General features: G+C 37.2%; 2 protein-coding genes across 8 annotated transcripts in view; one reads left to right on the top strand and one right to left on the bottom strand.

Moving 5' to 3' along the window:
• phkb (phosphorylase kinase, beta) overlaps window positions 1-2,596 on the bottom strand; it is a 107,867-nt gene extending 105,271 nt beyond the window's left edge. For 2 of the 5 annotated variants that reach the window (XM_044102688.1, XM_044102680.1), the window contains exons 1-2: window positions 2,496-2,558; window positions 2,335-2,362 (exon numbers count right to left, since the gene is read on the bottom strand). In XM_044102688.1, coding sequence (XP_043958623.1) covers window positions 2,335-2,362; window positions 2,496-2,543 — 76 coding nt within the window. In that variant the 5' untranslated portion in view covers window positions 2,544-2,558. Of the gene's footprint in view, window positions 1-1,026; window positions 1,145-2,334; window positions 2,363-2,495 lie in introns of those variants that run through there. The other 3 variants (XM_044102705.1, XM_044102715.1, XM_044102698.1) reach the window with 3 other exon arrangements.
• A 434-nt stretch (window positions 2,597-3,030) lies between these two features.
• itfg1 (integrin alpha FG-GAP repeat containing 1) overlaps window positions 3,031-27,664 on the top strand; it is a 169,208-nt gene continuing 144,574 nt past the window's right edge. The window contains exons 1-6 of one of the 3 annotated variants that reach the window (XM_044102753.1): window positions 3,031-3,262; window positions 4,455-4,539; window positions 4,703-4,833; window positions 8,002-8,059; window positions 8,165-8,242; window positions 8,351-8,445. In XM_044102753.1, the coding sequence (XP_043958688.1) occupies window positions 3,052-3,262; window positions 4,455-4,539; window positions 4,703-4,833; window positions 8,002-8,059; window positions 8,165-8,242; window positions 8,351-8,445 (658 nt within the window). In that variant the 5' untranslated portion in view covers window positions 3,031-3,051. Of the gene's footprint in view, window positions 3,263-3,578; window positions 3,661-4,454; window positions 4,540-4,702; window positions 4,834-8,001; window positions 8,060-8,164; window positions 8,243-8,350; window positions 8,446-27,664 lie in introns of those variants that run through there. The other 2 variants (XM_044102727.1, XM_044102744.1) reach the window with 2 other exon arrangements.

The raw sequence follows: 27,664 nt of genomic DNA, 5'->3' as shown, positions 1-27,664 counted from the left end.
CCGACGAGTTGGGGGTGAGACTGAGGAGCTTAAATACTAGGGGAGTTGTGAGTATGACCAAAGGACTGGACTGATGAGTTAATAGATAACAGGTGTGGGTAGTTGGCGCAGGGATCAGGCTGAGGGGAGGCGAGAATGTGGCACAGGGAGCTGGGGAGATACACAGGGGGACACAAAAGAGTGAGGGAGGAAACACAAGAGAGCTGGAAATAATGCTAATATTAAAGAAACACTAAGATTAAAGAAAATATGATAAAGAAAGAAACAGAGACATGAGGGGGAACTATGAAAGAACCAAAACAGAAACAAGGCTGATCTAAAAATAATAAAAACTAAGGATCACAGAGGACTAACAAAGAAATAACCCTAACTAGAATCACCAAGGATGGACATATGTAGACTCCGACATGGAAGAATAACTAAACCTAGAGTAACAAGATAACTAGGAACACTATGATGGGGCTGAAATAAAGAAACACAAGAAAAAGAAAGATCTAACAAGAAATCAGTAACAACAAATAATACGAAATCGACAAAAAGTGAATAAAAACAATAAGAAGATGAACAACAAAACCAAACCCAAAAACCCAGAGTCTTGACAATTTTCTCTCTCATTATTGTGACATTTAGAAAATAGAAATAATTTTGGTAATTCAAACCAACCTAAAATAAAAGAAGTTTGGTCTGATTTAACTTTATTCAATGAGGAGAAAAATAGGTGTTTGTCTTTTTATTGTACATATTCAAACTTTAGGTTTCTACTGCATCTCTCTAGCACTCCTATTAAACATATTTCTTAATGAATTGCTAACCACTAAGAATTAAGATTTAAATTTGGTTAAATTAGGAGAACAAGCTGCTGTGGGCATATTGCTTAATGATGTGGAAAAATTAACCCAGTCAGTTTTAACATTAAACAAGCAAGACATGGAAAACCATCCAAGAATCTAAAAGATTTCTGAATGCATTTTCTGTCCGCTCTGGCTTTGTGCATAACTCTGACCCATATTCACTCCTGCTACTTACCGAGTCTGCGAACTTCTCGACGGGGCTGGGCAACCGCAGCCATTGAGACAGCCATGCTCAAAGGGTGAAATTAAGGCCAACCGTCTCTCTTTTTCTCTCTCTCAGCTAAATCAGAAATCTACAGCAATTCACAGGAAGCAGTTAGTAGCACAGCGTTAGATTTGACACATGCGCCAATCAACAATGAATTACATTTAGCGGCAATGATGATGAACAACATGCAGAGAATCACAGGACATATTAACAATGACTTGCAAAATTATTCATACCCCCTGATTATTTCCATATATATATATATATATATATATATGTATATATATATTCAGTTGATATTACACAAAAAACATAAACTTCAGTGTATTTTAGTGGGATATGGCTGACCAACACAATATCAACGGTTTCTTAATTTTTTTCCAGAAACTAGAAGTCTGAAGAGTACGGTGTGCAGCCTTATTTACTTTGATAATTCTATATACATAACTCTAAAGACTAGGCTGCAGCTAATGCTTAATTTTACTTAAAAAAATAAAATAATTGAAATCCTAGGTACTGTCTATAACTCTTCAGGGCCCTGCGACCTGTCCAGGGTGACCCCGCCTCTCGCCCAGAACGTAGCTGGAGAGGAACCAGCAACCCTCCCGAGCCCACTAGGGACAAGGGTGTAAAGAAAATGGATGGATGGATGGATGGATAACTCTTCAGGGTTTTTTTTTGTATAGAAGAAAAAAAAAAGAAGCCATCTATCTTATCTACTACTTTATTTTGGTCTATCGCTTATAATCCCAGGGAAATACACAGAAATGTTTGGTTGCAAGATGAAGAAAGGGCTTTGAATACTTTTACAGAAGTCATTTGGTGAACTACATAAAACACAATCTACTCTACAATGACGATGTAATTAGGAAAGTAGACAATAACTGTAATTAAACCACTTATTGAAGCTGTTGAATTGCAGTAATTTTGAGATGCTTTCTATAAGCTGGACCAATTTTAGTAAATTATCCATATGCAGGAAAGGATCTGAATACAGTTAAAAGCTAAACAGGTCAACTTTTTGTAATGTAATAACTTTGAAGAGTTTTGTCCCAATAAGAGACAAAAGTACATTTTTACTCTCGCACTGTTTCTCGCAAACTCTTTAAAATTAAACAACCTTTAGCATTTAAGAGGCCCAGCAGGTTTTACAATGACTCCATCACGACAAGACAGCGCAGGAGCAGAATGTTTTGCCGAGGAGTCCCAGCGAACAGAGACCCTCCGTAAAGCTCCTAAAATAGCGCCAAAGCTTGGCTCATGAAAACCCCTGACCTTTGCTGCTTGTACCATCACCTCGGTTCTGAACAGGTTGAGAGTACAAACAGACCAGTCAGGCCCGAGGTTGCCGGACTTTCACAAACAAGCTGTAGCACAGCAGACACCGCCGGGGCGCGCTATACAACGTGAGATCGTGCAAAGTAAATGAGTCAGACCTGATCTCTTCGATCGGGCTTTAAATTCCAAGAGTTTCCATCCGACATCTGCCAGACTCGCCATGTTTACTCTCAGTCAATTCTGCCAGGACTTAACAGCGTTTCTGCTTTGCGCCCTTCAAAGTAAAACGTTTATGGCTGTGATTTACAGTCAAAATGAGAATAAATTACATTTCAATGAGCTTCAGTGAAAATTTAAAAATAAAGTATTTCATGGTAGAAAAAAATTATTAGGTTTGTTATTAAATGTTCAGTTTTAAGAATGAAATGTATTTATTTTGAAGAGCAACAGCAACACTTCCCTTGCTACCGTTCTCCAGCTTCAAACACCTGTCATCTGTCAGGCTGCCAGTTTGCACGACATTGACGTAAATAACATAGTAATTTTATATATATGTAACAAAATTGGCGTACTTTTTGATTGTACGGACTCTAACTTCTGATAAAATAATAATACAAACAATCTATACAGATCTTTTGAAGAATACTTATTGTATTCAGGAGATGGTTGTGTTCCTTCCAGCCGTAAAGCGGTGTGCCGTATTCCAGTTGGTGGATGTTGTGGAACTGCACTTGTACCAGGATGCGGATGTTTACATTAAAGACCTTTTTAATAACGTTTTTGTTACTTTTATTGGAACAACGAGGCCTCTTTGCTCTTCAAGATGTAACCGTGGAGCTGTTCGGGACCAACAAATATGGGACGGTGGCGGCGTTTGGTGACTTCAACTCGGATAAACAGACTGACATCTTTGTCATCAGAGAGCGTATGTAATGCTACTGTCATTAGCGACCTGGCACACAGCTGGTCAGATGAATATAAACATACTTTTATAGTAAGAAAAATAAATTGTCGGCCGATGTGTTTTTGTTTCATGTGTATTAATATTCGAGGGGATAAACGTACCTGTAACTCCATGGCTTGTCAAATGTAAACTTCCTTATTGAGTTAGTTTAAAAAATTACTACAAAATATATACTTTTTTAAAGCCGTAAATGCGCAGGTGGAATTTAGTAAATTAATTTTGACCTCATTAAGCTGTTGCAGTAATTCAGGAAATAGATACAGTTAATTAAGCACACCTGTGATGTTATCGGCTGTCACGAGACAAAAGTATGCGGTCAAAGCTAGCTCATTTATTGTCATAAATTATTCAAGCTCACTGTAAGTAAAGCCATTCAAAAACAGAGCTTTGTCTGGTAACGACTATATAAACTCTAAATGCTCTCTCTAAGTAAATCAGTGGAGGGAAAATAGCCTTTTTTCAAATAGAAATGAACTATTATTATGAACAAAATTGGTTATTATGTTTTATGTTTTTATCATGTAAATCACTTTGAACTGCATTCCTTCGAAATGTGCAATACAAGTAAACTTTTATTGGTCATTTTTGAAGACGCTGGCACAGAAAAAGATGCAAACTATTGTCGTTTTTGGGCCACTTAAGCTTTGATAATCAAAGCTGAGGCTCTCTGGACTTAACTCAGCAACAGAACCTTTCTGAATAAAGGTTCTGAATGAAATATAGAAAACAGCAGAGTACTTTAAAAATTGACCTGGAACACTTATAGATTATAATTTTTTGTGAGGAAAATAAAAGAACAGGAAATATAAATAGCAAGAACTTCAACACGTGTTTACATATAAACAGTTATTGATTACTACGTTTTACTACACAATAGATGCCAGTCATGCTAGTTTTCCCCTCATCTAGCACAAATAATAAAAGAAATTGATGGGAGAGTACAAGACATTTTAAAATAACTAACATTGCAATGATTATGTTTGATTTAAAATTGCTTTTATCCACTTTTTAAGTAGTTGAAATCTGGAGAACTTTACTTCATATCACCTATTTTTGAATATTTGTCAATGACAGGCTGCTTGTCCATACTGGGGGTTTGTTGTGGTGGGTAACAGATCTGTTTTAAATCTGTGTTATTTTACAACTTTTGCAGAATCTGAGGTAGTGATTTTCTTGGCCGACTCCAAGCCTCCTTACTTCAAGCCCAAAGTTAACATCACTAAGGAGATGTTGCCAGGGTAAATATTCTCAGAAATAACGTCTTTTTTGTTTGCTTTTGATAAGTAACTGTATAAGTGGTGCATTCAATGTTTCTGTCTGCTGTATGCATGGAGTTTGTTTTATTGATGAGTCAAATTTGGCCACTGGCTGTCATCTCAGTACCCCTCTTTCCTTTTCCAGGTTCAAAAACATTACCAGTGTTGTTCCTGGAGATTATGATGGAGACTCTCAGATGGATGTCCTTCTGACAACTCAGGACATATCTTCAAAAACATCAGTTTTCATTTTCTGGGGGAACAACCAGACATTAGGTAAATATTAACAATAAATGATAGCTTAGATTGATTTCACTCTTCTTTCTGTTTCTTTTCTAGTTTCTGTTTTTTTCCCCAAAATGTATGCTATAAATACAGTAGTATGAAATGTGTGTTTTTGCCGTTTTATGCTTTTCTTTAGTTTTTGCGTTTTCCTTTTGTCACAGTTTGAATTTTCACATCATAAAAATTGTTAATTTTGGAAAAGTATGAGCTAAATAATAATAATAAAAAGACAGTTTTCAAATTATTGGCCCTTTTATCAAGGGGAAAGAAACTAATAAAGTCCTCTAATTATGTGAAAAAAGTAGCTTGTTTTCCTGAGTTTTAGCAGGAATCAAGGATTTCCGATAACTGGCAATGAATCTTTAACGTCACAACTCAGTATGAAGAACATTTCTAAGGTCATATCATATTACCAAGATTATACTGAAGTCCGCAGAATATTTACCCAACAGCCTTGAGGGTCAATAAGATGTATTTTGGTAAAGTGAGTTTTGATGTTCCTTTAGATCAGCAGTTTTATCTCCCAGGGCTTCACCTTAGCACCGTCTCTTCTTATTAAACAATGAACCTTGACATAAACTGACTAGATTGTGATCTGCAGAGCTTTAGATGTTGTTTTAGACTTCCTGGTTGGATAGTTGATGTGCAGTTGGTTCAAGTTTGATTGAACAACCTCTCATATGAAGATTCACCACTGCAGGAGTTTAATTCTCTGGTTGAATTTTGGTTTGCTGGACTTGATGCCTCTGCACAACCAGAAACTTCCTTCTTCTGCCGAATAAATAGATTTTATTCACTCTGCTGTGTAGAAAGTAGAACATTCTTGTCAAGCCAGTGTCATTAGAAACTTTCAGAAGAGTCTGTAATAATTTACTTTTTAGAAAATTTACATTTCTTTCACCTTTTGGTGTCCCATGCTTGGCAAAGTTCGAAGTGGCAAATTTTTAGAGTGGGAGGAAACATATTTTGTTCTTTAAGATGTTTTTTTTATTCCACTCAGGTTATTTTTGTCTAACAGTAACATTTGAGGTCTGATAGAAAAGCAAAAGCAAAAGATGTCATTAACGGGGTAAACACTTTTCCACCTCCTCACTTAATGTATTTAATTGAAATATATTATGAGCAATTGCATGTTTTTGTTGGAGCCACTGATAGAAGCTGTTCTCATCATGCTTTTCCCATAATTTTTATGACAGATTGTTTCTAGTATCCAATAAATGACTGCACTGTAAATAGTTGAAGATTTTATGTGTGTTTCCAAATCTCTCATATCCAGACTTTATGTTTGAGTTGTGTTGTTAATACATTAAGTGTAAACAGCTTGTGTTTCCACATTGTTGAGACAAGTCCAGTGTTTTGATTCTCCCCTCATTTTCTTCATTGTTGTTTTAACGTAGTCATTCTTCAGCGTGAAAATAAATCACGTCTTTAAGCAGAACTGGATTCTCTACAGTCCTGATCAAAGTATCGAGAGGAGAAAAACGATGCTCCCGTCTGGTGTTCATATTTTATGCTGCTGGATCGTATTCGGGTTAAAAGTTGAGCGCCAAATGCAAAAAAAAAATTCAAAGACAAAACAACATAGCTAATATATTAAAAATCTAATTTAAACTGGAACACGGTGCTCGTTATCTAGTCAGAAGTCTTAAGACAATTTAAAAATCATCTTTAAAAAAAAGCCTAAAATGAAATGAAACCCAAAAGTGTGAAAAATCTTGACTGGTGACAATGTGGAGCAGGGCTGTGAAACCCATTTTCATTTTGGGCCAGATCAAGATCAAGAATGTATTTAAATTTCCAGTTGCGGTAGACAGTATTGATAAAACTACCTATTAACAATCAGTTAAAATGTAAATAAACAGCTGTCTTTGCATCTGATGAAAACCACAAATATAGAGTTTGTCATAAATACTCTTATACTTCATTATGATCATTAAGGAGGTTTTAATGACCATAATGACAGAAAATGTTCGGGATTTGAGTCACACTTGGACATCTTTTTGGCCTTCAGTACTTGAGGTGGTTGTTAAAAAGGTGCTAATATACCCTTGCTAGCCAGCTAGCTTTGTTAAATGTCTTTTATTGGTAATTGTAAATGTATCACCAGTCGACAAGAGGACATTTGTTTGTGCTACCGTCTTGCTTCTCTTGCCAATCCATAAGAGCCAGCAGGATCCCCCAATTGTCCCCTATATTAACAGATTTTTTGGTCTTAAATTTCATTCAAGCTGGCATTTAAAAGGTCTTAAAAAGTCATAAATTTGACTTCCTGAAACCTGAAGGTGCCTTGGCTGTGATTTAATTGATAAAATAATTTTTAAGCACACCGTTATCACAAAGGTTTTCTTTCTAGAGACTACGGGGCCACATGAAAACATCTGGCAGGCCGGATCTGATGCATGTGATGTAGAGAAACCAGTTTAGAGCAAACAGAAATGTTTTCAGGGATGATTGCCTTCCGTTAAGAGTTCTGCCCCTTGCAACATGTCAACATATCCTACTCTGCTTGATGCCTCTGCACAACCAGAAACTTCCTTCTTCTGTCGAATAAATGGATTTAATTCACTCTGCTGTGTAGAAAGTAGAACATTCTTGTCAAGCCAGTGTCATTAGAAACTTTCAGAAGAGTCTGTAATAATTTACTTTTTAGAAAATTTACATTTCTTTCACCTTTTGGTGTCCCATGCTTGGCAAAGTTCAAAGTGGCAAATTTTTAGAGTGGGAGGAAACATATTTTGTTCTTTAAGATGCCATCGTATGGATTTTGGGCCACAGTCGACATCAGTAAGGGCTTTACCTTAGATTTGGGATTTGCCTGTGTCTTCCTGGAAACCCCACTGGATCAGTTCAGGACCTTTTATTCACCTTGCAAGAGATCTTGGTTTTGCAGCCCAGCAGTCGTCTGGAAAATCTTTTTTCCTCTGCTACCCGGTGTTCATGAGAGAGAATATCTAACAACAAAAGGACATAAAACTCAAATGTCTGGACACATGCCGCCTTTTAGGGCCATAGATTAGAATGGTTTAAGTTTAAATGTAGTTTTCAATCATTTGTCTGTTGCGTTTCTCCTGTTTAAGTCTCATTTTACCAGTCAGATTCTGCTGCCTTTCTGTTCCCCTTTGTAACTCATGACCTGCCTTCTTTGTTCCATTCCTGCAGAAACCTCCAAGTGGCATACCCTGAATTTCACCTTAACAGATCAGCCTCTTGTTATGGAGTAAGTATTAGTATCAAGGTTTTTCAGATACATTATGCTGTGAATATTTTAAACACCAATTGCAGGAATATACTAATGTCCCTAATGGGTTTTTCTTTCCCACAGTTTCAATGGCGACATGATTCCAGATGTCTTTGGGGTGACCGCGCCTCTCCAAACTGTAGTCTGTTATCTTACCAAAAGGTGAAAGTAATACCTTTCAAAATGCACATTTCTTGGCTGTGTCATTAACCGCTACTCACTAATTTATTCAGAATAATATAGAATCATAATTTTCCCCCCCCACTTTAGGATTCAAGAGTGCAGGAATGATTTTAATAAATCAATCAAAATGCGCACTCCTCACTCTAATGCTTTCATTGACCTCAACAAGGACTTCACTGCTGGTGAGTAACAGATCATTTATCAAGTTTCTAATAAATAAAAGATAAAAAATGTGTTTTGTTTGACAGCTCAAACCAACTACTTTATGTTTGTTGGCTAGAGAAGCTGAATGAATGGTAGTGGAAACATACAAAGCTGGTCTTTTCCTTTCCTGATCAGTGTTTAAGGTTTTTTCTTGGGTACTTGTCATGTTTATTATTATTTTGTTTTAAAACAGTGACTGTAAAAGCATCTGATTCTGTGGTCGTATTCCTAAAGCAGCCCTGATCGCCACACAGTTGCAACCAGAGAATTTCAGTAATAAATACTGACAGTTCCAAAATTACACCAAGACTGACTACAGGCAGAAACCTTAATACATCTGCCTGTGAGTGTTGGTTTCTATTAGACTGGTGATGACGGTGCTTGTTGTCACAGTCAATTTGGAGCTTTTGTTCTCAGATGAGCTTAAAGTTGATTCTTGGACAACTTGCATCACTAAAGAAATAAAAACACAAATTGTTTATCAGATTTTGCTAAGGACTTCCACATATGAATGTTGATTCAATACATAGATTTTAACATGTTAAAATGTTTTGATTAAAATCAATTTTTTTAGCTTATACAAGGTTCAGAGGGGAGCCGTTGTGGTGTTACAAACAGGTTTTTCAAAAGTTTTAGTTTGTTTCACACAGTGCAATGTGAACGCGAACTGCAGCAGCTGAAAATGTGACAAATGTTGCAACTTTGGTCCTCAATCAAACCGAGTCTACTAGACTACCAGGTGTGAAAACACTCTTACACCACTCTTCCTTGGAAAACTGTTCAGGTTCTCAGGTTGCATGTGGCCCTTTTCAAGTCCCACCACACATTCTCTGCAGGATTTAGCCCTGGGCTTTGACTGGGTCAAGTTAAATTAGTTAAATGTTCTCCAAAGTAGATGGAAAATGTATTCCTTTCACCTTCTCCATTTGCTTAGAAGCATCACCAAAGCATGACGCAGCCACTTCCGTGCTTCACACTGGGAATGGTGTGTTGGTGGCGATGTACATTTGCCGTCTGCCGTTTTTATTTTGTAGAAATCCGCTTTCACTTTGACGTTAAGGGAATTTTAATCTTTTTTTCTTTTTAGTCAAAAAAGCCAAAGTTTGATGATCATGATTGATTTGCCAAAAGCAATAAAAATAGTAAAACGTTCGAGGGGTGGAATACTTCTTATAGCTGTTTATAGTACAATTTGTACCTATATGTACCAATCAGTAGAGCAGGGGGATCTTTGTGGTAAATCTATAACTTTTTATGAGCAGTCAGCCCTTTTTACGTTGCATTGGACAAATGTGTAGCGGAGACATGAGAAAATTAATTGGAGAAATCTGAAAAAAGAAAACTGCACATCTGGTGGGTTTTTACTCCTGGCTGCTGCTGTTTCTGAGGGGTGGCTTACAGAACACAGGAGGAAAAGAAAAGTGAGAGAGAAAAGTAAGCAGGAAGCAATGGAGTGATGAAGCTCAGCTGGAAAGGAGAGCTGGCTTGAAAGAAGAGGATGGCTGGAAAGATAAAAGAGGGATGTGAGGTGGGGATGAGCTTTTAGAAAGGCTCTGTTCACTGTCTGTGGAGGCCACCTGCTCCTCTAAGCGCTACCGGCTGGAGCGTCACAAAATAGAACAGGCAGAGCTTGAGTCCCTAAGATGGGCAGGTTTGTTCTTGTCAGCTGGTTCTCCCTCCATTGGATGTTGAGTGTTTGCTATGCTACTGAAAAAAAAAACCCTTACAGTTAAGTTTTAGATGTAGATTTCAGTAGCAATAATATAGTCCCCAGATTATATGTTGAAAACAAATTCATATCATTCTCTTCAGATTCTTATCTGCACCAACCTTTGCCATGTTTCCTGTTTTTCATTTTACATCTCTAGCCTTTTTATTTTTTTAGTCTATCAAAGAAAATACAAACACTGAAGTAAATACTCTGACAAAAGCTGGAAAGGTTCAAGAGATAATAGCCGCCTGCACCCAGAGGTACTGTCCTACAGCTGCTTTGTGTTTTACCTGCTGGGTATTAAGTGTTGTACCTTCACTTTTTGATTGACATTTCTTTTTGCACAAAAATGTGGTTGCCTATCAAGACTGCTTACAAATAAGCTGTAGGACTGAATTAATTTCTCCTATTATGCTTGAAGCCACATACTAGTTAAAGCGAGAACAGCCCACAACCACTCTTAAAATAAGACCTCTCGCATAAGAAGAAACATCTGGGTCATGAAGTTTCTGTGTTGACAGCGTTTCTTTTTTCTTGTGTGTGCAAATCTGCTGGGATAAAAAGAGTAGGCGGCCAAAAATGTAGACATCTTTATAAATTAATCTGCATGGATATGTTAATTACCAGCTAGTCAAAGCCGGCACAGAAAGCATCCCACCGAAACTAAACAGAGAGTTTGTTCTTTTAAAGCTTTTCAATTGCTTTGACCCTTTACCAGTGCAAATCTTTATCTTGTGATTTTATTCAGCGTTTCTAGGGGGAAACTCTGTTTGGTCCCCATCCGACCAAACAGAGAAGCAACACACTCTGGTCTTTTACTGGTGCCACTTAAGAACAGGAAGGGCGGTTTCACTGCAGTGTCAGGACTCCAATCCTGGTCTGCTCAGTGCCATCACTGTAAACAGTTTCATAATGGTATATTGGCTGACCCCACTATATCAGCAGTTCCAGCTAAGGAAGGAAAAAAAAACTGGAATTGTTTCCTGGCTAATGTCATGGCCTCATTTAGCCTTCTTGTTGGTCTCTCTGGCCAAGCAACCTGGCCGTGACAGTGACTTATAGCATGCGGCCCATAATAATTTCATAGTGTCATGTTCTGGCAGCCATTACCTCTAACAGCAATATATTCATATCAGATTAGTGTTTTTTTCTCTTTCTTTTACTGCCAGTTAATTTGTGTTTGTCAAACAAATCAAGAGACTTTAGACCTTAATAAACCTCATTGATTGTCTTATTTTTTTACAAACACTTCCTGAAACGCTTAAAAATCAAATGGGTGTAATAACGTTTTGCAACTACCTGATGGTTGGACAGCTTAAATAACAGATTACAAACCAATAAATATCTTTGATGTGGAGCTCATCTGTCTAATTATTAAAAAATTTAGCAGCAAAAAAGGATTTTTGAATTGACAACGTTGCTGTCTTTGTCTATTATATGGTTTTTGATTAAAATGCAATTATATGCGATTAGTTACAGACCCTGCAATTAACGTGATTCAAACTTTTAATAGAGTCCCACTACTAGATTAAAACCATGATATACATTAATACTGATAACTGGCCTTCTCCTATTATATTCAGGAAGCATCCCCCTATTTAGGTCTGTCATTTGAAGAGTATTATTATGGCTCCAGGCGTCACATCACGTGTCTGAAGAGAATCTGTGGAGCAGAAGTCTACCAGCAGCTTGATTAGAAACTTTGTTGAGAGAAAATTTTGTAATTGCATAGTACTTATAGATGGTATTTTGTGAGAAAGGCTTGCACAAAGACAACAATACTGGCATAAGGATTCATTGCTAGGCAACAGGGATGGTAATTCTCTGCAGCATCCAATTAAACTACCTCTGTGTTGAAGTGGCTTGTTGATTGTCTGACTAATATCACAGGGGTGGTGGGAGAAGAGAACAGATTTGCCACCTAACAAGGCTGGCCGAGAAGAACAGTTGCTTGTTCATAAATTATGTTTACATTTTGCAGGGCACTGTAGCAGAAGTTTAGTTTAGTTTTGCTTGTCGTCACACGTAAGGATATTGCATGAGTTTTAAACTAACCAGCAACCACAGTAGTAATGTCTGAAATATACTGCTTGGTTAACTGTCTAAATATATTTCTCAGCCCCTTTTCCTCTGTAATCCCAGGAAAACTCTTCTGTGTATCCTTGTTTTGCAACTTTATGCAATCAAAAGAAGTTAAAAACTGGGAGGCTGATCCCTAATTCAGATTTCAAAACACACTTTAATTTCTAAATATTCTCCCTCCAGGATTGATCCCCTAATAGTCTAACTTTACAGGTTGTTTTGCCTTTTCTGGATTGTGGAGAATCTTAAGCGTTGCTAGCTTGGTGGGCTTTCAGTGTTGTTTTACTTCAACCTTCACGTCAAAACTTGTTAAAACATTTGTCTGTTTTTTTTTTTCTATTTCTAAAGATTTTCTTTAAATTTCACACATTTCACACAGTCCGCTGAATATCACCTGTTTCTTGCAAAAAGGTATTTTTTTCTTTTTATATACTTATGGTGTTTACCGTAAATTTCAGAGTTTCGCCTTTTGCAATTGGGTTAGAAATGAGCATCAAGATATTTGAACACTGTTGTTTGCTAACTGAGTCAGAATTGTCTCAACTCGCATCTCAAATGATTAGATTCTCTTCTTCCAGATCTTATCCTTAGCATATTACAAATACTGCTACTACTATTAGTATATGAACATGATGGGAAACAATCATTTTTCTTCTTCTGCTAAAATAGTAGAATATATTCATTATAATGTCATAGTCTCCTATGGTGTTCCACAAGGTTCAGAGCTCGGCCCAGTTTTAAACATCCTGTAAATGCTCTCGTTGAGTGATGTCATTAGGAAACACCATGTGAATTTCACTGATAACTGATGCAATCAAGATTTATTCATTCATTATACCAGGTGATTCCTACCACTTCCTTAGCTTATGGGCAAGGAAATGGAGTTTCCCCTGAACTCCAACTAATCTGAGGTTGACTTCCCATAAAGGCTCCAGGACTCAGTAGCCATCCATATTCTTACACTGGTGAGAATGTGGCTGCAATATGTGGCAGGCTAAAATATCTGAGGCTGAGCATTAAAACTGTGTATTAACATTTGACAACTTGGGTGGATTTTTGCTTTTCTTTTATAATAATTAGTAAGTTACTTGCATTTCATTTACAATTTTGTTGTTTTAGAGATATTTTCTTGAATGATGCACTGTATGCACGGTCATTATAGTTTTACCAAAATGAGTGAACCATCATGGCTTTGTACTGTTATAATGGACACTGCTTTTGATGGTGATAGTCAACGATACTTAAGGTGCTCAGACTTGTGAATCCACACCACATTCCTGTCTATGAAATGAGCGGATATGAACTTGTTACCGTAGCTTCTGAGAGGAGTTTCTGTTTACGCAGACGTGTTCAGCATATAGGAAGTGTCATGAGCAAAATAGGCTAGCTAATGTGTGCGTGTGTGTCTGTGCGTGTGTTTTGGACATAATCCTCCCTATAGCTACTGCACCTACGTTGTTCCCTGTAATGGTTTTAGAAGATTAGCTCTTCCGGGAATAGCATTGCTCCATTCTGTGCGTGTGTGTTTTTCCATGTTTGTGAATGAGCCGTTTTGATGGATCGGGTTGGAAGACACAATGTGGAGTAGGGCAACATATTGGCTTAGAGACGGATTTATTCTGCGGAGCTCAACACTTTGTTCTTGGCCTCGATTCAGTATTTTATCAGTCTGTGTGTGTGGTGGGTGTGCATATCAAAACCAGCATCATGGTGTTGGGGACAGTTTGATAATGGTGTTGCTCAAGCTTGTGTGGGATTAGTTGGGCTGTTATATCTATTCAAGCTTATATAATTATGTTTGCATTGATGTATATCTGTGTGTAGGGGTGTAATGTGTAGTGTATCTGTTTAACAGCATTCATTCTTTATTGTTGTACCACAGTATCAAGTAGGGATGATCTGAATTAGCAGTTCTCAGTTCTTAGCTCTGGCCTGCTCCTCCTAACACACACAAATGCTTGTAATAAAATGATTTTATAGATTTATAGCTTTTCTGAACTGGAGAAAAAATCTTTTTTTTTTTTTTTTTTTGTCTTTGACCTGCTGATCAGTGGTCAGAGCTGATGAAGAAACAGTTGGCTGACTGGTTTGATGCTTTGAGCTGCAGAATTTAAATAGTGTCCATACTGGGAAGGTTTTAAAATCTAAATAAAATGTTTGGGATTTCTCTATAATTATTTATCATGCTGAATATGCTTCATTGATCTATGTTTTTTAAGTGCAACCTTCTGAAGCTTTCTTAAGACTGTTTATTAGCTGGTGACTTTGTTCTCAGACCCATTCTGTTAAAGTGCCAAACTTTACAGCAAATATAAAAAATTCACCTTTAGCCTGTCACAGTATGTAAACTTCTAAATATTTTTGGTTTTGATAATTTTTTTTTTAGTTGTGTTGGACCACAGTTGTTTGTACTTTTACAACACAGCAAGAGGGACCAAAGTCCAAATCCCACTTATGGCTTTTCTATGTGGAGATTTCATTTAGGCCAAAAATTAACCATATTTGGCTAACTGGCAAATTAGCTCAATTTGAGTACAAACCGTCATGGCTGAGTGTGTTGTGTCTCTTTGTTGCCTTGTGTCTTACGATCTGTTCAGGATGTACCCTTTATTTTACAGATTGACTGCAGATGATGGACGTTTGCCACTTCGTGATCCTGTAAATAAACCAGGTTTAGAAAAAGGATGAATACTTTTTAGTTTCCTTTTAGAAATTTAATCCTTCCATTAATATTTTAAATAAAACATTTTTTAACCAGTTCACTGAAATTCATTAAGCAATAACGTCCGGATGTCTTATAAGTGGCTAAAGCTTAGACTGTATTTAGAAAGTATTAGTTGTTCAATAGTTATTTGAGAGAAAAAAAACAGCACACTTGTTTTAATTTCTAGGGTTTTAAAATCTAAATCATGGAAATTATTCATATTGCCAACAATAAATCAAAGTGAAAAAGTTGACTGGTTCAGTGAAAATAATCCAGTAATGTTTTCACTGTAATAATCTTGCGCTCCTGTCTAAAAAAAAGGATCTGTTTTTTTGGATTTTGTTCTGTGTTTCTAATTCACATCACAGGGCCGTGGAGGTCACAATCATGATTGAAAGCCTAGTCATCTAAAGACGTTACTCTTGGTGTGACAGGTGTCTCGAGGGTCAGTCTGCAAACTGAACAGCTATAACTCTGTCTGGGAAAGGAGAAACATACACAAAACTGTGTGTGCATGTGGGCGTGTGTGTGGTAAATGGTTTGAGTAATGTGTTTTGGGTGAACGGATGATTTTTGGTAATTGTTCTAAAGTAATGTTGCCCCTGAGAATGATCCACATTATGCCACTTTTTAACCACAAATCGCCTTCTGTTCTGCTGAGGATTTATGAATTAGATAAACACACATTTGAAGAAAATAGTGAAGAGAAAGGATGCAAATTCTATTTTCCACATAAAGATTGAAAAGTGTACAATGAATTTGTTTTCAGCTTCCCTTAGTTTATATTTTGTAGAGACTGAGATTTTTATTTGTTTTTGTCAAAATGGCTTAAGTTCAGTTAGGCTAAGGTTGAGAGCTTGTATAAGTATACATTTTTCAACTTTTGCCACTGATTATTAATTAGTTTTAGCTCAGGACTTTGACTGAACCATTCTAACACAAGAAAATGCCTGACTATAAGCCAAATCATGTTTGGCTTTCTTCTTCTGCCTCCTCCATCAGCTCAGCTTTAGCGTTTACGACTATTAGTTACCCTACCAACAGGATCCAGCTGAGCTCTGGATCTATGCAGCTCCTCCAGAGTTACAATTGGTCTCTTTGTTTTTTCTCTGGATTCTTCCCTTTACCTATTATCTCTTGGCAAGTTTGTACAGGCGTATCACCCATTCCATTTTTGGATGACAGCATTCATTGTTCTTTCAAAGAGTTTGAACATGTTTGCAAGACACTGCTTTCCTTTGGCTAGAACAACAGGCAGCAGTCATTGATTGTTGGGACTCTTTGCATGTCATCAGGCCAGGTCTGCCGGTGAGGGAACCCTGGTTTCAGTTGGATGTATCTGTTTCTCAGCTGACAGCTGTGACATTTCCCTCAGAATGCCAAAGGCTCCCCCCCGTCCAGCTGAGGGATGACCCCGTCGAGGGGTTAAAGACGGAGGGAACAAATCGATGCAGATAAACACTGAGGTCTTGACTGATGAGCTGCAGGATGTCTTTTAGCTTAACTATGAACAAATATATACAAGAGCAACCGAACGCACACACACGCTGTGGTTTAAGACATCTTATTTTGCTTCATTATTGTCAAATTCATTCAAAGTCCATCTCAAACACAAAGTAGACATCCTTCCTGCAGACCCATAAATAAAGCAATTTGATCATTTGGCTGGATGGCCTTCCTTGAGCTCATTTTTGAAACCGCCCTGCAGGGATGAACCACACGTGTGTGTGTGTGTGTGTGTGTGTGTGTGTTGCTGCTGTGGCATTTACTCTATCCCTCTGACAGCCTAGGCAGAATAGGAGTCACAGCTTGTTTGCTGGGTAACAGGCTAACAAATAAGCCTCTCAGGGGCAGTAGAGACATGAAGTAAAGGATTGGCTCTGTGCCTCGCGCCTTCCTATCACTTCACATCATTTTCTATACCTCCGTTTCTCTTTTCCTGCGTTTCAGTTGGGCTTTCTGTTCCTACTCTCGTCTTGTTTTATGATAATACACTTCTTCTTTGAAAAAAAAAGTACTGTTTTTCTTTTTCTTTTTACCCCAGACAAAGGCAAACATGCACCTAATGGCTTGTCTTCTTGTGTCGGCAAATGAGGCAACGGAATGCATGCACAAAAAAACACGACACATATCAACGGCTAATACAGCGAGTGAAGTGCTGGCTGTCAGATCTTCTTTAAACTCGCTGCCTGAACAAACCAGAGAGCTGCTGCCAGAGCAGGAAGGTGTTTTACAGGTCCCACATGGAGATGTTATCCTGATGTTCTTTGCTTTAGATTGCTCTTGTAACTTGTCTGTGTAAAAAAAAAAAAAAAAAAAAAAAAAAGTAGTGGTGCTGATTTTTGAGTGGAGAAGGTATTTTGGGTACAGAATTAATTTTTTTTATAGTGGAAATCCCCCCAAAAATCTGATAATTTAACTCAAAACTAAAGAAGTAGATACTGCTACTTGAAAAATGAGTAGCTATATAGTTTTTTTTCTATCAAGTTCTAGTTTCACTTATCTAGGTAAGAGTTGTTCTAAAATAGAAACCGGCAGACAAAGAAATGAGTTCACTCATTAAGGAGTCACACAGTGATTCTGTTCTGATGTATAGGCTCTGCACCAAACCGCACTGCGCTATCATAGTTCTTTGGCTTCTGTCACTTTCTTTTCTGCTCTCCTCCATCTCTGCAACTATCCAAACATCCTCAGTGTTTTACAACCACTTTAAAACTCACTTTAACTACTCAACAAAATACACCCAACTTTTAAAAAAAAATAGACTTCCTTTACAATATTGACAAAGTACATACTGTGTGTTTCTTGTTTCTTACTTGTTTCTTAATCCGTTTGTGTGGCTTCTTTTTTTTTTTTTTTTATCCAAATGGGATGTTGGCACAACACTCTGATCTATTTGCACCAGCAAAGGTGTTTTATAAGATCAGGCTGCAGCTGAACCTACGACGACTAGCAACAAATCTGCAGACTGACTTTTGTGTGTTGGCCTGAATGCAACACTGCACATCGTAGCTGAGCTAAACTTTGACTGGATTTGCATATATATGTTAGATAGATTTTATTATTACTGACTCAAAGTCCAAATTACATACAAAAGAAAGCAAATACTATAAAAGAATAAAAAGTACAATAAAAAAAGGCTCCTAACTATTCAGGAGGCAATCATACCAATGTCTCCAAAGTACAGATGAGTATTTTACTGCACTATATTTAACGTTAGTCAATAGTAGGATAATTCTATTAGTAGACTTGTTTAAACAACAAATTTACACATAAGCTTCTTTAAAACAGCCATCAAAGTGCTGATGTGAGCAGATACAAAGTTCACTGGCACTGGACCATCTGGGCAAAATTAACAAAAGTCTTAATGCATCATTATGAGCCACCATCAATCTATGAAGACTGGCTTTTTAAAATAATTGCACCACAAATATGCAGTATAGAGTGATGTACAATATGATCTAAACAAGTTCAGTTTCACTTCATAAGAACAGAATCCAAACTTATGGACAAAGATATTTGCCTGAGCATATAACGCTAGATTTTTATATGATGAACTCTAGTCTTTGACTTGATAGGAATTTCATCTGGAAAACTTTTGAACATTGTAGAGCACCTCTTTTTCTGGTTTTTGTCTTGTGATTGACTGATTCGTTAAGATATCAACAGCCCAGAAGAAGAATGGGATCAAGTGAACTCCATGGACTCAAAGCATGGATGACCTTGGAGTTATGTCTCACACCTATCAATGAATACACAATAAGCTGTAACAAGTAAATAGAGCTTATTGTATCTACTTACATGTGGATCTACTGCAGTGTTTCTCAATTATTTTCTGTCATGACAAAGTATAAAGTTTTTAACATTTAAGATTTGCAGGAATATTGCTTATATTTCAGCTTGTCAGATGAGAAGAGATGAAAAGTGCGTAACATTTTGCATTAACAATAAAAAGGTAGGGTTTGTCTATTTCCTGGCCTTTTTGTGCAAACTACAGTTACTTGCTTATGATGGAGTAAAAGGGCCAAACTCTGAGTTTTTCATTTGTGTTATAAATACGAGTAAAGTTGGACGAGAATAAAATAAAAATTTCATAACTTTTCACCATACTGTACTAAATTGTGGAATACTAAGGGTCTTGTAAAGTTATAGATGGTATTGGTTTAACAAATGACTAGGTACTAAATGTTTTAGCACATCGGAAGCAAATTTTCAGCCCCAGGACTTTGAAACGATTGTTTAAACAACTTTTTATTTAAAAGAAAGAACCAGACTTGCGTTACATATCACTCTATGAAGCTTTTTAATGTAACGACTTTCTTCCGGCAATATTGCGTCTTTGTGTTTTATTTATTTATTATTTTTATATTTCCTTTTATTTAACCAGGTAAACCCCATTGTGATCTAATCTCCTTTTCAAGAGGAACCTGGGCAGAAATTTGCAATGCACAGCAACCTGGTTACAAAATAAAACTAATTAATACATTCTGACAATATTTAACCAATTCTGCTAATAGGACTTGGTCCTTGTAGTATTATGACTGTATTCTTGTATTTGAAAATAAAACTGTTGATTAATTTGAACACTGCTGCCACCTAGTGACCGGAGGCTTGTTTATCAGTTAACATGAATAAAGACCATTATAAAGTTCTGCTTCGTGCCCCCTCTGACACTTCGCCCCACTATTTGAGAAGTACTGATCTAATGTACTGAGATCAACAATACAGTAGACACGTATCAACATTAGTTGTGCTGAAAACACTCAGATTTAAGGAAAGTCATTGGAGGATGTGGAAGTTTTCCCATACCTTGCCATCAATAGATAGATGCCAATGTGAAGACTGGGGCCAGAAGGCCAAGGAAAACATTCATTCAAATAAAGGAAATCTTCAACCTTGAAGGACTTGTCACCATGAGCAAAAGTTTTACGGTTTCATTTGATCACCGACATGAACTATACTCTCCTTTTTTGAGCATTTATTTGCAGTACAATTGTCAAAGCCATAAAGAGACTGCAAACCTTTACAACCGTTTGAAAAATAAGACGAGGAACACTGACCTTTCCCACTGAAACAGCTAAATGTGAAAAAAGATATCCTTAAGAGAAGCTGACGATAGATCAGCCACACTCTGCTGATGAGATTTGGAAGCAGATGACAAACGTCTGAGCTGAGCCAGCTGGGAAGAAAGACATAGAATACAGATGGCTGGAGATCACTGGTCAGTGGTCTTTGCTCCAAGGGAGCCAGCAGGTGATTTTAATAAGTGTAGTAAAGTAGATAGTTGATGTTACCATTTGTAATAAGAACATAACAGGTGATCATCAAACCCCCCCAGTGTGGACTTGGCTCTGAGGTCATTCCAGGTTATTTGCTACATTCATTAAAAAGTGCTCTTCACTGTGAATCCAATTAGGACCAACTTAGCAAGAGAGAGAGAGAATGTGAATCCAAGTGTCTCTCCCTGGAAGTTTGTCGTAGTCTGAATTTAGACATTAGAGATTTTCTGTTTTCAGATAATTTGGGACAGTATTCTTGTCCATACTATGTCCAATGTCTTTATGGGAACGGATGATATTTACAAATATGTTTTTCACTGATATATTTACGGTATTTCAGGTGAAGGTTAATGACTTTAAGAAGACAGAGAGAGAGGTTTTGGAGCCAGCCTTCAACAAGTCAATAGCCTGTCTTGATTATACACAGGCACTGAATGCCAATTATCTGGAATTTGCATAGACCGATAGACGGATATTGGTACAACATCTTTCAAATAGATGTGCATCTAACTTTAAACCCTACATGCTTGGTGTTGTATCAACAAATGCTGCACGATATTAGAAAATCTTGAGGAGGTGATAATATTGATGAACTTTACCATGACGATATCAGGTGTGGTATACACCTGTTTTCTTCTTTCCTCTCCTTCTAATCTGTACTTCTTACTCTGAACATTATTGTCGTTTGTGTCTATTGTGAGCTTTTGTTGTCCTGTCCTACTGGCTAAATATTGCATTTGACTAAAAAATCCTACTTGAAAACTTGTAAAACATAGTAATCAAGCATTAGTTCACTCCAAACTGTCCTTTGTCATATGAATAGGATACATTTACTTTATTGGGGGAAATTGCTTATTTGTTGAAAGCTACTCCATCTTGGGTAATAAATAAAAAGTTGGTTTTATTGATATATATGTAACTGATGGCGACTCTCTGGCTGAAGGTACTCCTGTATCTGGCCAGCACGTCATGGATGAGACTCATTGACCAAGACGGCCAGCATCTTGAACAAGATCCTTCTTTCTGACACCACTGTCAGAGAGTCCAGCTCTACTCCAACGACGTTATGAATATAGCAACGACTATTCTTGATGCTCTTTATTTTGCAGTTGTAGTATCAGCAATGTTACACTGTGCTGAGCATAATGGAAACCAGATTTTCTTCCTCAGCTAATAAGTTACAGACCCTATTTTGTGCTTACATCCACAGTATTTTAAACTCATAATGTTCTTTTTTGTCAGTTTCTGTTTTGTTGCCATGTTTTAGAGACCTTTTACTCTTAGAAATCAATCAGCTATTGAAAAACCCTTAAATGTATCCTTTAAGGGTCAACAGCAAATCTATAGAGAGATTGTGACATTTATTGTTTTTATGGGCCCAAAAAATAACAAGATTACGTTTTCTCACAGACTTTCAAAGCTACAGTTTTTCTAGTCAGGCAAAGTGAAACCAGCAAACATGAGTTAATGGAAATGTTTTGCATTAAACACAAACATAGTTTAGACTTGTCTCAAACAAAAACTGATTGTAAAAATGTAAAGCCCATCTTTGACCTTATAGACAATTGTATTGTGAAACTTTAACCTGAGTAACAGCTAAATGTGATTGAAGTCTGATTCCCTTCCTTCTGTCCTGAAGCTACACTAAACAACATGCCACATGCACAACAAGCATGGTATGTTATCTCAGAACAAACTTACAGTCTGAGATACTTAAATCACAACTATGATGGTGCTGTAATCAACATTCTCACTGATTATTTACCCTCCTGTGCTTATGTGCCATATTCGTTAGGCGACACAGTTACCACATTTCCCTTTTTGTGTTCTTGTCCATTTGCAAAAACCATCAAATGTCCGCTGCTTGCCTCTCAGAAAGCATCAGAGCACCTTTTGAGGATGCAAATAAAGAGAAGATGCAGTGGCAAGTGGGGAAAATGATGTGAAAGTGAGTCAAAGCAAGCAGATGGTGCACACTCATGTCTGCTGCCATCTATCTTCCCAGAGTCAGAGTTCACCCTCTCTGCTGCGGCTAAGAATCCTCCGAGTGCCGCCCTATCTGTTTATACAGAGGCTAATAGGACGGCCGGTCTTCATCCCCGTACGGCACCTCGGCATAATGGAATACTGGGACATAATGCCGCTCCAGTCAAACACTCAACTGAGGCCTTCAAATTGCCTCCAATCCCCTTAACAAATCTGCAGAGAGGCTATGAATAATTTGAGGGCCTGCTCATCTCTTCTGTCTTCTGTTCTTCTCGCTTCTCCTCCTCCTCTTCAGATTAAACCTGAATCAGATAACTTGATTTTGCTTTTTTTTTTTTTTTTTTTAATTACAAAGTCCCAAATAATTTACCAGACTGATCTAGTTCAGCTTGAAAGGTCTTAAGCAGAAGTAACATTTGGAAGAAGTACCCTGAATGAATACAGAGTACAATGCTGACTCTGCCTGAGTGGAAGCAAAAGTAAACCTGTTGTCACAATCACAAATTTTGATAAATAGTCCCAGAGGTTATTGTGATTATGATAATATTGTCGTTTTGAGGCCATTTTCAGGTAATGTGATGATAATAGTGTAATAATGCAAGAACATATTCTCAAAGATCGGTAAACTTTAAAGTCTAATGAACATTTAAAACTGAATTTTGAAGACATGTTAAGTGTTCAAAATGAATAAAACAACAGAAACAACAAATAAAATGAATTATGGAGTCTCTGTAAACAAAGTCATCTGGGCTAATTGAAAAAGGACTAATTGAGATCAAAGCACCAGACTGAAGACTTTAGTTATCTAGTTTTTGGTAGAAAAGAGAAAAACGATAAATAATGCAAATGGAAATTACTGAGCTTGTTTTAATTTATCATGTGATTTACTGGTTTATTTCTTATTCCAATAGGCCTTAGAAAAAGCATCCTTTAAGTTCACTTTATTTCTCCTATGATTGCTCACTTTTAATTACCATGTAATCAAATAATTTTCCAAGTACAAGCTGCAGATTTCAGATGTAGAAATGAGATCTAGAGCTTGTTGAAGGAGTTTTTGTCTCCATTTGACCTAAAGTGGAGTGGAACCTTTGTGTCGCATGGAGCCATTTTCCCAGCAGCATGTGCCTCAGTTTACCTTTGGAGCTGTTTGTTTTAGAAATACTTGAGTTGTGTCAGTGGGGGGCTTCAAAACCCTGCTATTAGAAATAGACACACTTGCAATTATTCCGTTAGCTTGAAAGGACTGGCTGATTGTCAATGATTGGCTGGATCACAACCTGATGACAAAGGAACTCGCAGATCCACACGCAGACATTTAAATAATGTGCTGAAATCATCCACACCGTGCGGGGGTGGGCGTTTGTGTGTTTGTGCGGGCGCCTCGTCGCGAACACGTTCATGTGGGTGTGATGGCAGGAATTTTCAAGTGTCGTTGTGATGGAGGGACAATTTTAGTACCGTCACAAAAGCTGGAGTCAGCGTGCAATAATGAAGTGATTATAGATTACGTTCTGCAGCGAAAGAGTTGCCTTTTGCTTCTAGTGAGCTGCCTTTTTAAGGTCCAGATCTACCTTGAACCGTGTGTCTGTAGGTGTCTCTCCCAGTCTTCTTTGTGGGTTTTTAATACTTTTTTTTGTGTGTCTTCAGATGTCACAGGTAGCATATCTCCCATTTCCCAGCAACATGACATTTTACTTACAGCTCTGAGTCCCTGCAGCGGTTATGCAAGCCCAGCTTCCCACACACAAACACATTTATATACTTCAATTATATATGCATCCTTGCAGAGTGGTGGAGGCTGACAGCTCCATTAGCTTGTGCTTTAAATGCATGTATTTATTCAATCTGCAAAGAGCCAAGTCAGTACTGCTGAACTTAATTTTTGGAAACTTTGCCTTTTTTGTCCCAAATAACCAACAAGTGAATTTAATTTGTAGATAGTTTGGGACAGTTGAGTTTGCGAGATTTTAAGAATCACAGGAAAAGGGAAAATGTTTCCAAAGTAAAGCGGAGTGATAAGTTTCAAATTCTTAAACGTATCTCGCTTACTTGTCAAGTCATAGCAACAAGACTTTAGAAAGACAGTTTTTAGTGATTTTAGACAGAACATGTCTAATCATGGTGTCTCAATGGAGATGTTGAAAAGTGAGAAAAACAGCCTGCCTTTTCTCAGTGAGCAAAGTCAGACTGCTTCACAAAAGTGGCATCTGGATTGAGTGATCACTTTTATTTACTGTCTAAACACCTCAAAATGCTTTAAAAGAAAGTTTTGTCATTTTAAAGCAAAATTGGTTTAGAGAAAACTTTATCTCAGCCAGAGAAACAGAAAGTGGACAACTTCACAAACTGTTGTCTTGATTGAATGTTCAAGTTTATTGTCTAAACATCTCAAAAACAAGACAAGGACATACCTGTTTAGAGTTACAGCGAAGTGGATTTAAAAAAAAATAGGCTTTATCATTTTCAAGAATGGTAACGGCTTAATAGTGCAAGAACACATTCTCAAATGTTCAGTAGATTTAAAAATGTTTTGATCTTTAACACTGGAACTGGAAGACATTTTAAATATCCAAAATAACAAAGCAACAGAAACAGCAGATAAAATTAATTACAAAGTGTCAACAGTGTTGGCAAAATTGTCCTGAAAAAAAGGGGCTATAGTTGAGAGCAAAGCACCAGACTGAAGACCTTTGTCATCCAGTTTTTGCTTGAAAGAGAAATGATAAATCCTGCAAATTGAAATGATTAATATCGTTTTAATTTATCATGAGATTAATTGATTTATTGCTGTTCACATAAAATCCTACCATTAGGTTACTATTGCTCTTTCTCAGACGCTACCAACACTGATCTGTCAAAATATGATTGACTTTCTTTTTTTTTTTTGTTCCATTTATTGACTTACAGAGCAAAGAGTGAAAATAATATAAAAAAATATTCCTCTAAGTCCAATATTATACATGCACATATATCCGGCCGTCTTCTTGTCTTGTTCAATTTGATCAAATTGTATTTGTAGCATACCAAATCATTTCAAAAGTAATGACATTTCATAAAACTTTACTTTGATGATATGTGACATCTCAATTGTGCTATGAAGAAAAACCTTCCATCAAGCCACTATTTGATCCCAAGTTGGATAAAAAAACAACAAGTTTGCCTTGATTTGAACTCCTAAAAACAATATGACTCCACCAGAGCCACTGTAGCTTTGTACGAGTTTAATGTGGCTTTTAGGAGTTTCACCACTTTACCAGGTGCTGGGTTAATTGTTTTTACAATAATCAGGCTTTCGTAATTGCTAAAGACAGTAATATCCCAAGCCTGGTTATTGTTATTCTACAGCACATAATATCAATAGAATTTAAAAACAGTAATTGGATTCTTTATTTTTTTTTATCAGCAAATTGAAGGTAATTGCTCTTTAGTGGGAGTCATTGAACTCGACAAACAACACAAGTCCAATTTACCAAGACACTCATGTTAAGTCAGAAATGGTTTGTGAAATTAAACCATGTTAGAATATGCTAAACTAATGAGAATATTACAGGGAGGACTCTGTCTTTCTGTCCTCATTTATGTGATTCCTCTTAATTTGAAAAAGTAAAACTGTGTTACATTGAACAATAGTGTCACCACTTAGGTTTTATATAAAAAGGGCAGTATTATGTGTTTTCCAGGCACATTGTGCCATTTTATAGCACAATCAAGTAACAGAATGAACTTCAGTGGTTATAAAGAAATGCTGTATATATCCATAATGACTCAAAATAAATTTTTCTTCCTGATTTAACATCTTGAAATTGGGTCTCCTGCTCTTTCTGAAGTCATCACAACATCTCTCCTCTGTGAACCCTTTCATAACGCATAATGAGCTCAGCAGATGCACAGTCCCACCAGGTGTTTGCTAATTGCTGATGGCTAGTCTGAAGGAGGTATAGGGGTGGAATTGCAAGTGGGGCCTGGTCTGTGAGGCTGAAGCTGAGAAACTTGGAACTTGCAGCTCGAAGGAGGAGCTTCATCCTCTAAGGCGGAGCTAGGACCACATAGATGTTTTGCACAGCTAAATGGTTGCCATGGATATTTGAGGATTTCTCTAACATGCATGAAAAAAATCAAAGCAACACTCAATGTATGTTTTTGTCAAGGGAATAACATTATTACATGATGTAAAGCTCAAAAAAGTCGATTTTACATAATACTGCCCCTTCAATTTTCACTTTATGGGTTTAATTTATTGTGAACTAATGAAGGAAGACTTGAGGAAGAAAAAGTTAAAAAGGTCTTTCATTTGGGCTCAACAGCAGATTTTATTTCTGGAGATCTGTCTCTCTTTTAACACCGATCGGTGGGGAGGCGGGGGACCTGCTCCACAGTCACAGCAATAAGAGTTTGCAAAATGAAGATCTCTGTATGCATCGCTCCGCTCCAACACGCTCCTCTCACTGAATCAGCAGACTCACGGCTAATCAGCCAATCCCGGCTGGATTCTGTCTAAGAGGCCTGATTGGCTGATTAACTAAGCTCATCAAGATGCCACCCGTAGAGGCCACAGGACGCACAGAGCAACGAGGAGAAGGACAAACACACAGTGTGAACCCTGCGCTCTGTGCGTAATGCATGCATGAATTGGTTACTTGCTTTGTTTATGTAAAATGTTCTGAGTTTATTATGTTCACAACTTGTTTGAGGTTTAAAGTGTAGAATTCTGGGTTTTAATGGTTATATAAAAAAGAGGCCTTTAGTTTGATGCTGTGGTAATAACAATCAAATCCTAAATCTGAAAATATTCACTAGTAAATCACTAAAGTTGGCTGTTGCTGATGTTTTAGGATTTATGTAACTATGTAGCTATATTTCAGAATAACACCTAACTCTAAGATGTTTTAGATGTGTCTGTTGCTTAGGAAACACTCTAATCAGACGCTGGGCTTGATGGTGATTGAATTCTGAGGTATTTTTGGGCCCAAGTAATAAATTAAGTTCTTTGTCAGTGTGAGGACGGAGGTGAGTCACGAGTCTTGTGGAATATCTAGTCCTATAGTCAAGTTTCTTTGTATAACACATTTAAGCAACAAGCCACTTTAAAGTGTCTTACACCATCAAAACATAAGAAACCAATTATGAAACAAGCAATACACATTATATTTTGTCTAATGCCATCAATATAATCATCAAGCAAATATACATTAAACATGTTGATCAATGTTCTAGTTATTATGAATCAAAGGGAACTATTAACAGGTGAGTTTTTTCAGCAGTTATACTGTTTTCTGAAAGTTTGTTCCAGATTTGAGGTGGCAAGAAGCTGAACACTGCTTGTCCATGTCTGGTTCTGGTTCTGATGATGCAGAGCAGAACAGAACCAGAAGACTTAAGAGGTCTGGAAGATTGATACAAGAGCAGATATATAAGGGGCAGTATTATGTATTTTC

Source organism: Gambusia affinis, linkage group LG02 (genome assembly GCF_019740435.1).
Source record: "Gambusia affinis linkage group LG02, SWU_Gaff_1.0, whole genome shotgun sequence".
NCBI classification, from domain to species: domain Eukaryota; kingdom Metazoa; phylum Chordata; class Actinopteri; order Cyprinodontiformes; family Poeciliidae; genus Gambusia; species Gambusia affinis.
Note: the sequence above shows the minus strand (reverse complement) of the source record. Positions and strands in the feature narration are given on the sequence as shown.